Source organism: Phragmites australis, chromosome 7, assembly GCF_958298935.1.
Source record: "Phragmites australis chromosome 7, lpPhrAust1.1, whole genome shotgun sequence".
Lineage (NCBI taxonomy): Eukaryota > Viridiplantae > Streptophyta > Magnoliopsida > Poales > Poaceae > Phragmites > Phragmites australis.
The window spans coordinates 21,100,199-21,113,160 of NC_084927.1; the positions used below are offsets into that span (position 1 = coordinate 21,100,199).

General features: G+C 44.4%; 2 protein-coding genes across 3 annotated transcripts; both read right to left on the reverse strand.

Moving 5' to 3' along the window:
• Positions 1-676: 676 nt before the first annotated feature.
• LOC133924162 (uncharacterized) lies at positions 677-2,505 on the reverse strand. 2 transcript variants are annotated; one of them, XM_062369578.1, is made up of 4 exons: positions 2,088-2,505; positions 1,428-1,538; positions 1,207-1,287; positions 677-1,081 (listed from the first exon to the last, which is right to left on the reverse strand). In XM_062369578.1, the coding sequence occupies exons 1-4, from the start codon at positions 2,319-2,321 to the stop codon at positions 1,007-1,009; spliced, it is 501 nt and encodes a 166-aa protein (XP_062225562.1). In that variant the 5' UTR covers positions 2,322-2,505; the 3' UTR covers positions 677-1,006. The 2 variants fall into 2 exon arrangements, with proteins under 2 accessions (XP_062225562.1, XP_062225563.1); XM_062369579.1 differs by having other exon boundaries at positions 1,428-1,551; positions 2,088-2,231.
• Positions 2,506-3,667: 1,162 nt separating this feature from the next.
• On the reverse strand, positions 3,668-5,669 carry LOC133924163 (DNA-binding protein S1FA2). The gene is made up of 2 exons (XM_062369581.1): positions 5,505-5,669; positions 3,668-4,067 (listed from the first exon to the last, which is right to left on the reverse strand). Exons 1-2 carry the CDS (start codon positions 5,529-5,531, stop codon positions 3,852-3,854), a joined length of 243 nt encoding a protein of 80 aa, XP_062225565.1. The 5' UTR covers positions 5,532-5,669; the 3' UTR covers positions 3,668-3,851.
• Positions 5,670-12,962: the final 7,293 nt, after the last annotated feature.

The window sequence follows — 12,962 nt, forward strand, 5'->3', positions numbered from 1 at the left end:
CCTCTGTGCGCACCAGTTAACCGTAATCATGCAGTCTCTGTCTCATAATCTACCTTCCAGCATCATACTAGTACCATGATCCAGGACCAGCTACGTACCTGCATCTGACAGCAAGTGGCATCATTTCACAGAGCTTTGTTGAATTTTGGTGCTCTAGAACCATGGCCCTCTTAGCTATCTAGTCCGAGGGAGCAAGTTGTCATCTACTACATCAAAGCAGTAAATTAACTTCATTCTGAGCACCAACCAACCAACCAGTAAACGTGAGCTGCGATCTAACCAGAATTTGAGGATCAATGATTGATCTCGTTGGTGTCATAATTCAAAGACGAAGTGAAGGCTTTGTCAAGGTGCCATTAATCTCAGAACAACAGGAAGTTAAGATGGACATGCAAGAACAGTGGTGCGTACTGCTGGTCCTTCAAATCAGAGGCCGTGCAAAACCGCTCTGTTATGTGTACCGCTATCTACTTCTGGCAAATGCTGGATCATAGGATTGCTCACATTGATCCCTCTCATCAGGCTCTCACCGATCGATTACCTGAAATGGCCAACAGTAGCCCCCTGAAAATGCTCTCATTGTATGGAACTTGTTCGGAATCAGAAGCTATGCCCTGACGAATGGTTTCAGAGGGCCCTTGTTGCCAAAGCAGATGACCTCAACAACAATAACAGGTTAACAACAACAGTAAGTCAGTAACGGAGGTGTTGTTTGCGTTACACCGACAACACAAAAGGAACGGGAGAACAGCACTGAATAAACACTAGCCCTAGTGTCCACACACACACCATCCTTCCCTTTTTCAGCCTTGTTCCATCATCTCAGTTTTACTCGACAGCGACAGTGCAACAAGACCCAATAATAAACCAACGAAAAGAAAATAAATGAAAAAAAAATCACACGTGAAATCATCAGCTACAAGCAACAACTTGAACATGTCACGAATCCATGGCGCAGAGGTTACAGGAGAGCAATCAAGTTCTCGAAGCAAACATCAATTGGCGTCTAGTAGAGTGAGTCGACTGTCTTGTTGAGCTCTTCCAGCTTCTTCATCCGCATCCTCTCGCTTTCGCTCACCAGCTGCATCGATCACGGAGATGCAGACCATGAGCAAGTTTTCAATGTTTCAGAAGTTACATAATCAAGAGCTGATTACAGTGATATATGAGTTTTCATTAAAGAGAGGGCGTGACCACGCTAATTACCTCTATTAGCCTGTTGACTAGTAACGCTTTCTCTTTGCTCTTCTCGTTGTACGCCTCCAGGATCTCTTTGTATTCCTTCTCCTTTTTACAGTCCAAACCAGACAAATGCACGTGTCAACTTATAAACTTCTTAAAACACAACGTATCAAGTTATAAATCGCTCTGAGATATCTCAATCATCATGTACTGGCTAATCTGTGCCAGGCGTAGTGTGCCTTCACCTTCTTGACGCAGCTCTTGCCGAGAGGCTTGAGCTGACGGTTCACCGTGTCTATCCTCTTCCGTATCGATTCCACCTCCTTCCGCGTTGGATCCGCCATCCCTTCCAGCTCCTAACAAGGAAAACTACGGGGTTTGAGAGTGTGTTCCCGCAAAATTTCGATAATATTCCGACATGAATCGGAGTGCGGGTACGTGAATCTCATCAACCAATATGGTTGGCTGGTAATTAGAACCTCTAGTTGTGTTGAACTTCAGTAAATCCTACTGTACTATTTGGAACATGTAGAAGTTTTTTTTCCCTTCAAAGTTTAACCTATTTCCTATGAAATTCATGTGCTCCCAATAGAACCCAACTAGATGTTGTCAGTGTTAGTTAAACACCTGTCTAATTTTTTTAGTGAATCGGATATTCTTAATCCAAATTGAATTCTTACACATGTGTCGTACTTCGAGTTGTATTTCCTTTGTCTAAATTTTCTATGCCAAATAGACCTAAATGTAGATTGGATTCTGACACCGATACTGACACCCGTGTTCAGGCAACCTACATCGTTGGTTCTGTTCCGTACGTGTAGTTCTGTACAGACCGCGCATTCAGATCGAGGCAGACATGACAGTTGACATGTTAGGACTCCGGAGGAAGAGGTAGCTGACTTTACCTGCCTGATGAAGGCGAGGCGCTTGGACTCCTCCTCGACGCGGCCGAGGTGCGCGAACACCTTCTCCCGGACCTCCATCTTTCTCCTCTCGATCTGCTCCTCCTTGGCCTTGAACACCGACAGCGCCGACCTCGACGACCCCTCCCCATCCTCCTCCTCGCCGCTGCCGCCCAGCGACGACGGGTGCTTCACCCGCAGCACCATCTGCATCGGCTGCTCCACGCCGCTCTGCATGCCCTCTGGCCTATACCTCTTTCTGCGTACACAACCTCTCAGCCTAGCTTGGTTAGGCCCTGCCTATTCTCCCTTCCTTCTCTTCCTCGCTTCCCGCCATTTATAACACCAGCTGCCTACGAGCGATCGATCACACTGTCAAAGTGTCAAGTGTCATGGCCTCTGTTGCTTTCTTGCAATGCTGGGTGTATAAGCAACTGAGCACAGTCACCAAGTAAAACTGAAGAAAAGGGGCACGGCAACACACGGACTGCTGCTGTATCGCACAAGAAAGGAACGGAGAAACAAAAGGCGGCATCATTTCGATCCCATTCGATGTGTGCATGTGAGCGTGCCCGAGAGCGGCGCACGGTTGCTTCTGTCAGAGACCACCGTCCGGCATCGTATCGTATTGCATGGTTGTTGTTCGGTGAGCCCATGTCAGAGGTCGAGTACAAGTAACTCTTCCTACTCGCCGGAGAGCTGTGCCGGGGAAGCGACGCCGGTGGGGTGATTCTTTCTTCGGGTTGGCACGCCCGTGTCTCGTTGCGTTTACACATCGCTGGACTCCTGAGCTAGGCATCGTCGTCTTGCGACTTTTGCAGTCCATTGTTTGTGGGTTGACGGGGACAGTGCGCCTGCAGCAACGCGAGGCTTGCAAGACACGCGCGGACGCCATCGGTGATGGGATGGAAGAGATGGGAGTTGCTTTGGAGGTGAGATGTCAGTTCGAGAGCAATGGGGGGAGGCCGAGAGGAGTAGCTACCAAGACAGAGCAGAGCAGCCTGACTTGCCCACCAATTTCCCTTTGCTATCCTTGTGCTAGCCTTTCAAAACTCCGCAACACTATAAGATAATGGCAGATCACAAGCTGGCATGTGGATTCAGAAATCACTGTTCCTCCTCTCAAACAAAAAGTAAAAAAAAAATCAGAGATCACTATGATTACCAATATGGCACTATTATGAGTCTTATATATCATAATACACTGCGAAATGTGAAGTCATGTCAATGTGTACCTACTTGAACGTCAATCTAACACCACCAGTTGCAGCTGATAGCTGTAAGCTTGGAACTTAGGCTGTCTAGCTCTAAGCCTTAGCGGAATTCAAATTTTGATTCTTGGACTCGAAAGGAGAAATATAAAGATCAGCCAAATTTCCATGCAAAATGGTCCTACGCTCGGTATAGATTGATGCAGATATCATCTTCTGCCACGTGAAAACCGAAAGGTACATCAAGGAGGCGAAGGCGAGGATTAGTCCCTCACAGCGTATCCAAGGCGACCAAAAACAGCTAACATGCCCCCAAAAGGTTATGAAGGATTCAAGGTTCGTTAATATCATAGTAGCTGAAAAACCTTTCAAAAAAGGGAACATGTAGCTCAATTAAGGCTAAAGTTCATCAGTTGTTGAAATAAAGTGTCCGATACAAATGTACCATCCACGACAAAGCTTCTACGGAACATAGTCACTTCAAACACTGCGGCTCCAGCGGGTCTATTGTTATCATGTGAAGAGGAGCTCAGACTGAAATCAGTAACATTGCTGTTTACTCTCCTGGCGCAGAAACACCTTGCTTCAGCTTTTCCCTCTTCAGCTTCTTCTTTGAGACCGGCTTCTTCTTCTTAGGAGGAAGTGTCTTCTGTGCGTACACGTAGAGCGCATAGTTCCCCACAAAGAAAAGCAACAGGAAGCTTGCAACCACAAGCAGGACTATCATTCCAGGGTTCAGGCCCTTGTTGACCTCCTCGATGATTACGTTGTTCTGAACACCAAACACCACCAGAGCAAGCGATGAGAAACTAAAAGTGATACTGAAGACACGGTGATTTTTAAGTTCATGGATCTTGCAAGATTTATATGTTGAAGGCTAGGACAAGCAAACAGCTAAACACATTTACTTCTCTACACCTGAGTAGACCAAAAGCTAACCCAACAGCACCATAAACATCTCAACGTGAAACTTATCACTAATTGTTTTGTTATAAAGCACTTCTGCTACAGAACTATTAACCAAATCTGCAAAGATTGAGCACATCACAAAATTGAAGCTTAATTTGAATGTATTAGTAAGGCCGAGATGTCATATATTAGCAGTCGGCAGTCCTACAGAATCTTAGGGATCTAGAATGGCAAATGTGAAGTGACACAGGGTAGGTGAAGAGGAGTGATCTACCTATAGACTACAGTCACCATTTAGAGTATGATATGCAAGTTAGCTGGCACAGATATGTACAGAGATAATAAAAATGGATAGTAACTCAATATCCAGAATAGCTGGAAGTGTTTGAACCTAATAGCACATGCATCTAAAAGGCGATGCAATTTACATGATTAGCAAGAAACCACTGTGGACTTAATAATCAAGCAACAGCTACACTCACCTTTAACTAAAAAGTAATTTTAAACAAACATAAAGGATTACACATACAAAAAGAGTTTCAACTGAATTGGTTAACCAGGTAATGCATTATGCATCATAATTTTAAAGATTTAAGTAGGTAAATAGATAAGTCCCAAATCTTACTACTTATCTTGTAAATTTGGAAAATGCACAAGACATATAGACACCAAACGAATCAGCTAATGATAACAGATAACATCAGCTACCTAGAGAATGGACAAAAATAAAACATTGAATGCCAAATTGTCAACGTTCGTGAAAATTAGCAAGCTTGTGTGTACATGAAACCAAAGCTCAGCAGCAAGATAAAAGTACCTTGAAATCCTTTTTCTTCGACATAGAAGAAACGTGCATTTTGTTACTAGTGCAAAATTACCGAGATGACCTAAAACATAGTTAAGCAGAAATCTTGCACAGTCCCTGCAGATCCATTTCTCTATACACCAAATTCAAATAAGATGGCTCAAAATCAGCTACAGCTCCAGTCAGTCAACGCTTGCTGCTACTCACCAGCACAGCTACGACCCCTAGCTCGCTGCCACGGCGCGCATGGCCGCGCTTGGCAAGCCACGTTGAGAACAAGGCCAAAACCCGCCGGAGGAATCGGGAAGGTAAACATCAGATCTGACCGCTGTGTGCGCATCACACATATAGCAAGAGTGGGGAGGGAAAGGACAACCGCGGTCACCGTATTCACCCCTAAACCGGACGGGAGGATCTGAATTTCCAAGGAATTCTTGCACCAAAACCACAAATTCACACCAGATAAGAGGAAAGAGCTGGGGGAAAACTCCTTACCGCCGAATCCGCGAACTGATCCGCCATGGCGGCTGCCTGATCCGAACCAAGCACCACCCTTTGGATCAGAGATTTGGATGAATTAGCTGAAGGAAGGAAGAAGATAAGCACGAGAGTTCGCGAGGATGAAACGTAGGATCTAAAAAACCCTTACCTTTACTCTGCGGGAAATTAAAATTTATTTATTTGCCAACCCAATCAGAGGTTTTACAAATTGCTTATTTTTATGCTATTATGGACAATTTTACCCATTTCTTCTTTATGGTCTCTTCTCTACCATCTTTCTCCTCCTGCTCTGATCATTGCCGCTGTTGTCGTCATATATGTCTCTAGCACCGCCACAGACTCCGTGTGATTGATGTGGTCACCATGTAGGTCGTGGAGAGATGCTCATGGGCAAGATCAATAAGCACTTCCTCTCCTTAGTCAGCTCACAAGAGCCACCTTCGTCGGCCCCTGCAGCAAGTACTCATGCCTTCTCACCCGCGACCTTGGCGATAACAAATAACGCAAACCCGATCTAGAACCTCCCTTAGGCCAACGAGCTCCCTCTTTCTCCTCTCCACCACCTTGGACCGTGGCCTTGGGATGCGGTGGTGAGGCCGAGCTCCATGGCCGCCACCGGGGACGAGGTCCAAGACCGCCACAGGTCGAGCTGCATGACTGCCGGGGGTGAAAGAGGGCACAACGAAGACTCCATGACTGTCACATGACGATGGTGATCTCTCCGACCGGCCGACGACCTCAGCTCGGACAGGAGAGGGAGCAACATAGGAAGGAGATGGAGGAAGAAGAAAGGTAGGGGCAAAAAGGTCCAAAGTGGTATACAATTAAGAATTCGTCGATCTGATGGCATCACAAAAATTGCACATGAAAATAATGGGAAGGAAAACTAGGGAGTGACAGAGGGCACAACGAAGACTCCATGGCTATCACATGACAATGGTGATCTCTTCGGCTGGCCGACGACCTCAGCTCGGACAGGAGAGGGAGCAACATAGGAAGGAGATGGAGGAAGAAGAAAGGTAAGGGCAAAAGGGTCCAAAGTGGTATACAATTAAGAATTCGTAGATCTGATGGCATCACAAAAATTACACATGAAAATAATGGCAGTTTGGATGAGTCACACCAATTGAGTGGCAAATAACTAAATATCCCTTGCTCTGTTGGTCCTGGGCACCTTTGCGGCTTTCTTCTGATCGCCTCACTTTGATTTCCCTGACGTGATTATGGTCGTTTGATTTGGAACTTTCTCGAACATTGTTTTTCTAACTTCCTTTTTTTTCAAACCTTTATTAGTAACTACTTTTGTTTGGGTTTTTAACCCTCTTATTTGTCTGGAGTGTATTCATTTTTAAGGGCTAGTTTGGAAACAAGGGGAAGGAAAACTAGGGAGTGGAACCCTGGGGGAATTTTGATGGCAGGTGAGAACCCTCTTGTTTCTATAGGGTGGAACTTCAGCCAAAGATTTATCCTCTACTACCGTTTGAAAGTCACAGGGGTAAGAATCCCTGTGGGGATTTTGATTGTTTATAAAATTGTAAGAAGCCTAGAAAACAAAACAAAGTTCAAACAATCAGAAAAAAATAAAAAAAATAGAAAACTCATGTAACATGTGAAACCCATTGCAAGATCCATAAACACTACAACCTCATGAAAAAAATCAAGATCCATCAATAGAGAGATGATGAAAAACTCGACAAAAAAGTAGCATTCATACCTATGGTTCTCTACATCCTTACATCCACATCAAGTACCGAGAACAAGCATGTTTGCTATCTTCAATTTGTATCCAAACAAACATGCATATAAGTTCATGAGTAGAAATAGAAAAGAAGTATAGGCAAATTCTCAACAGAACACAAGAGACTGCTTGAACAGCCATTACACAAAAGTAGCTCAAATCTTTATTTGGTCCTATCTATCAGACCGATGCATTGCTTCCACCATACAAAGATAGTTATGAGCTCCCAGCAAGGTCCATATGAACATAAAAGTTTTTGATGAAGTAATAAATCACAAGCAAGGCCCAATAAATGAACAAATCGAAAATAACATTTACATCTATGCTAAATGTTAACCTAGTTACAATTTGTTGCAAGCTAAAACTGAATGTCCAAAAGGAGACATGGGATTATAAATCTACTCATGAGCTAAGTTGGGAGCTACTGAATACTATCTGCAGTCCAAAACTGAATGTTGCAAACTGAATTTCCTTCCTTGAGTATTATCACATGAGCCATGCAATTCTCCAAGCTAAATTTCTTAAGGACAGTTACCACACGAGCTAAGTTGGAAGCTATTGAATACTATCTGCAGTCAAACAACAAACTGGCCATAGTAATTTCAGACACTACTAGCTATAATCTGAAATAAATAGGAAACTAAAAGGAAAATAACTATGATATCATAGGGTTCAGAGGCTGGGACACATGTTGTATCCAAACTTGACGATACAATAGCATTAGACATAACTAACGGTCTGACATCAACAAAATTATTCATAAAAAATATGCCTATGAACAAAAGAATTTGGCATATACATGTGTATATGCCTAATTCTTACTGCCACATTCTGAGTAGATTCTAGACCAAAGCGATTATATATATGTGTATACATGAACACATTATACCACTTAAACAATTAGTTCTATTAAAAGAAACTATTAACAAGATCTACCATATTGGTCTAACTATGAACTAAGTATCTAACTATGAGCTATTATTCTAACTATGAACTAACAAGTAGAAATTTGAAAGGATCATACCTATAGAGTAATTTTCTTCTTCAGCCAAATTAATCGCACATTTGAGTTGTTGATTTTGATAAATATTTGTCTGTTCACCTTACTTTCGAAGACCGCCAATGTGTCTGCCTTCTCCTCATCGGTTAATTCTTCCTTGGCTTCCAAGTTATCAATACACTTTTCAATGAAATACTCATCTTCATTCATTTTCTTTTCATTCAAACTTTCCATAGCTTTTTCTGTTTGTTTGTTTTTGTAGTTCAAGTAGTCTTCAAGAACAGCTGCAACTTGACTTTGCTTGCGCTTTTTCCCGCTGTCACCTTCTTGTTGTCCTAAATTATGATTGAATGGTGCATATTGAGTTTCATTGGGTTCGATATGTTGATTTGATGTACCTTGTCCATCCAAACTTGAAGCAAATGTATTGAGTTTCATTGGGTTCAATATGTTGATTTGATGTACCTTGTCCATCCAAACTTGAAGCAAATGGATTTGTACCAACATTGAGTTTAGAGGCAGGGGCACATGTTATATGCTATGTTTGAAGGTTCCACTTAAAGATGGCAATTGGCCCTGTTGGGTCGGGTCCCCGCAGGTTTTAGACCCGACTCAAGTTCGGGTCAAGGGTGACTTTGCACTCGCGGAGCGCCCAAACCCCAAAAATATATCAAAGAGTCAGCATCAAAAGCAGTCATGTCTCCTCCGCTCCGCCTCCCGTCTCCTCCCTCCTCTGCTCTGCCTCCCGTGGTCTCGTCCCCCTCCCGCCAGTGCCATCACCGGAACCACCATGCTACCAATCGCCGGTGCCCATAGCCCGCTCCAGCTCCCTCCTCTGGTCCTCATGTTTCCTGCCGCTGCCTCCTCCCATCTCCACCTCCCCCGACATCACACGACCGCACCCTAATGCCACCTCCTCGGCTCCTCCACCTCCACGGGGCGACCACCTCCATGATGCGGCCACGGTGGCTATGGCAGTGTATCTGGAGGTGGTGCGGCCACGGTGTCCACAACTCGCCGTTGGGGACAGATCTGGAGGAGGCGTGTCCACGGTGCGTCGTTGGTGAGAGAGGGCTCGGTGGTGGCTCCTGTGCGACGTGCCGGTGTGGCACTGGCTAGGGAGGGCGCGACGAAAGACACCCAGCTGATGGCGGTGAGATGGTGACGAAGGAGACGAGGCCACCCTCCCTGATCTCCCTGATGACGGTGACGAAGGAGGCGGATAGGCGCTCCTCAGATCGGTGGATCGGCTGAGATCTCCCCTTGCAAGGTCTGATACTCCGATCCCTCTCTCCCTCCTTCTATGTGTGACCCCATGTCGCTGGTGAGGGAGGGCACGATGATGCGGAAGCGGGCAGTGCGGCCAAGGCTGAGGACGTCCAACGCATGAGTAGGCTTGGCAGCACCATGGGGATGGGGAGTAGGCAGGGGACAGAGTGGGCCAGTGCACGGGGAGCGGGGGTTTTGGGTCCTCGGCGGGTCTCGGGTCCCTGCGAGGGCCAAGGGCGAGGGTAATTTTGAATCCGAATTGTGTTTCAAGGCCACATCGGGTTTTAGGGTTTGGGTTTCGGATCGGGTGTGGGCGGTCAAATCCGACGGAGATAGACCCGTTGCCATCCCTAGTTCCACTCGCTCAGTTGATGCAAAATTTAAATCTCTCGTAGCAATGCTTCCTGTTCCAAAGCAAAAAACAACAGCACAAACCATTGACTACATACAAAGCAATTATTAGCTGGTATGCAAAGTATAGAACCAATATTCCATTTACATGGCATTAATACTAACAAGTTGGCCTAAGATTGCATGAAATCAGTATGCTGGAGTTCGAAGAATGAATCTAACTAGCATATTAGCTTTCTACCCAAAATAATAATAATAAAAAGTTGTCTTCAATCTTTGTCAAGGTGGTATTGATAGAACAAACAAGGGGGCAATGAGCTATCTGAATAGCTCAAAATGATACAAAATTTTAAATTTTGTGAGAATGGCCTAGATGGACTACTCCAATAAGATGTAATTAAGAAAGAAATTGAGCATTAAATTATCATTGTTTCCTATAAACCTTTAAACATTCCTGCAAGTTACCATCCAACAATTTCATAATAGTAGGACAACTTATTCACCAATTGCCTAGATGGACTATCTTATTTGTGATCACTGCAATGTGAACTTGCAATGTGCAGCATCAACCATTGAGATACATAGAAGTCAATGGAAGCTTAATAGCTCATCAACTAAATTATGTTTTAGCACTGTAACAGTTAGGAACAACAGCAGAAAATATAAAAATATAAAAATCAGCAGCAATAGGGGGTCAAAATTACCTTCATACAGTGATGCCAAGTTGTTAAACAAAGGAAATGGTTTTTTGCGGAACTTCTTAATTTTTGGGTGATCCTATTGAATGCAACACAAAAAGAAAGTTAGTACTTATTAACAAAAGACAGCACAAAGATAGCTAGCTGCTAATGAGTTTGAGAAGGCCTTACATGAATAATATTATCCTAAATCATTGGTTCTACAACTATCATGCCTAGAGAATAATTCCAACTGGCACCACTCTATTTTCTAGCATCTCGTATTGACTTATAACTTCCTTTCAATTTCTTTCCCTTTTCTTGTATTTGTTACTTTGCGAAATGCGCTAGAGGATACCATTCATTGAACTTGCTTGTGATACTTCTCCAACCCTCTATTGTTGTCACGTCCCAAATTCCATAATCGCGTGATTAAGCTTAATCATGCATCATTAGCGTCATAATTAATTTTGAGGTAAATTATTTTGGCAAATTAGAACAATTCATTTTGAATCAATCGGATGAGAGAAAGAAATTCGGGAGAGAAAAGAATGAATTTTGCAGTCAAAGCGGACTTTTTCCTTAACATGTGGGCCCCACGTGTGGCCCCACACCTCACCACTCCCTCTCTCAAGTGGGCAGCCACCCCCACCTGCTCTCTCTCTCCCCTCACTCTCTCTCCCTACTCCCTCCCGTGCTCCCTCTCACCGTGCAGCACAGGGAGCCCCCTCCCTCTCTCATTCTCTCAAGCCCCTCTCCCTTTCTCCCTCAAATCCGCGCTCTAGGAGCCGAATCAAGGTGAGTGTGAGGTACCATCGCGATCACAAGCTCATGAGCTATCCATCTCTCTAATTCATTTTCGTTTTCCCGGAGGATTTGAGCCGGATTTGGTGTCTTTTGGTGTTTAGGGTTGAAATGTGAAGAACACCGGATTTCTTTACCTCCCGAGCTTTTTCCTCCATTTCCTCCTTCAATCGGCAGTCCACAACCTCGGAAAAGGCCTTTGGGTGAGTCCACTAAACTCCCATGGCAAGAATCCGCCTTTTAGATGATTGGATTTCGAATTTTGAGCTAGGGGTTTGAAGTTCATGAGTTCTTGATGAATTAGAAGCAATAGCCGAGTTTTGATCGATTTCGGCGTATACATGTTGTCATGCGTGGTAGAGGAAGTCAATGTGATGCTCTAGGTCCAAGTCCCCACTCCAAATGTCGCTGGAGAGCTCCCAAAGTGCCCCCGGTGACTCCCAGCGGTCTGACCGCCACCCCAAGGTCAGTCAGACCGCCAGGGGTCAAAACCCTCTGCATGGGGGCGGTCTGACCGCTGTATACCCAGACAGCACAGTTACTGCTTGCTGAAACTTGTAAAATTCATAATAAATTCTCTGTAGCTTCAAAATTATGAAACAATTTTTTTGGTTTCATAATAACTTACTCTACCTATTAAAAATATCCCCAGCCATGAAATAATGAATTAAATTTATGAGATTAATTAATTAGGTTAAAGCTTCATTAATTCACCGTTAATTCATCATAAGTCCAAAATTGATGAATCCAATTTTGCTAGTTTCCTTATGACTTGTTCTATCTAGGAAAAATATTTCCATTTATTATATGCATATTGTGACATATATTTGCACTTTATTCATACTCATTGCATTGCACGCGTTGATCCTTTTTAGAGAACTTCAATCCGTCGATCCCGGAGGCCGAAGGCGATCCCGTCGCGTCGTATCTTTTTAATTCAGGGCAGCAAGGCAAGCATCTATCAATTGCACCGTGTTAACTTGAAAGTCTAAAGTGTTATCTATGCTTATGTATGTATGCATGTGTCGGGTACCTTTGGGTAGAACCTATGCCGTTGCATTCTTCTACCTTGGTCACGAGTTCATGTATGTTCCTTGAAGCCTAGAGGTGATGTCGATGTCTAAAGGTCTTCGCTATGCTTAGCAATGCTTAGGTATTTCGGTAGAAACCGAACGACGGTGTTCTCCGTTGTTCGTGAGGATAGGATCTACTACTGTTTACAATTACATATTGATGGTGATTGTATGGTTGGTGAGTGGTGAGTATGAGGCGAGGTGTGAGCGGTGCTAGGAGGGTGTTTAGCCTGTCTGGATGTGGAGTTCCCCTGGATAGGACAGTAGAGGAAAATCGGGCACCGTAGACCGTTTGCACCGGTTAAGCACCGATCGTCGGTGTAGTCGGCTTTAGCACTTACCTTACTCACCACACGCTGATATAATGGTAGGTAAGCTGAATACCTTCGCAGCTGTGGCTTTGTGGGCGTGAACAACGACGGTGTGAGCGGGCGGGCTTGTAAGCGGTACTAGTTTGCTCAGGGAGTAGTTCTAGTACCGCCGCGCCGAGCGTTGCATGCCCCACACGGTTGGGGCTGGTTGGGTAAGATTGTCACGAGT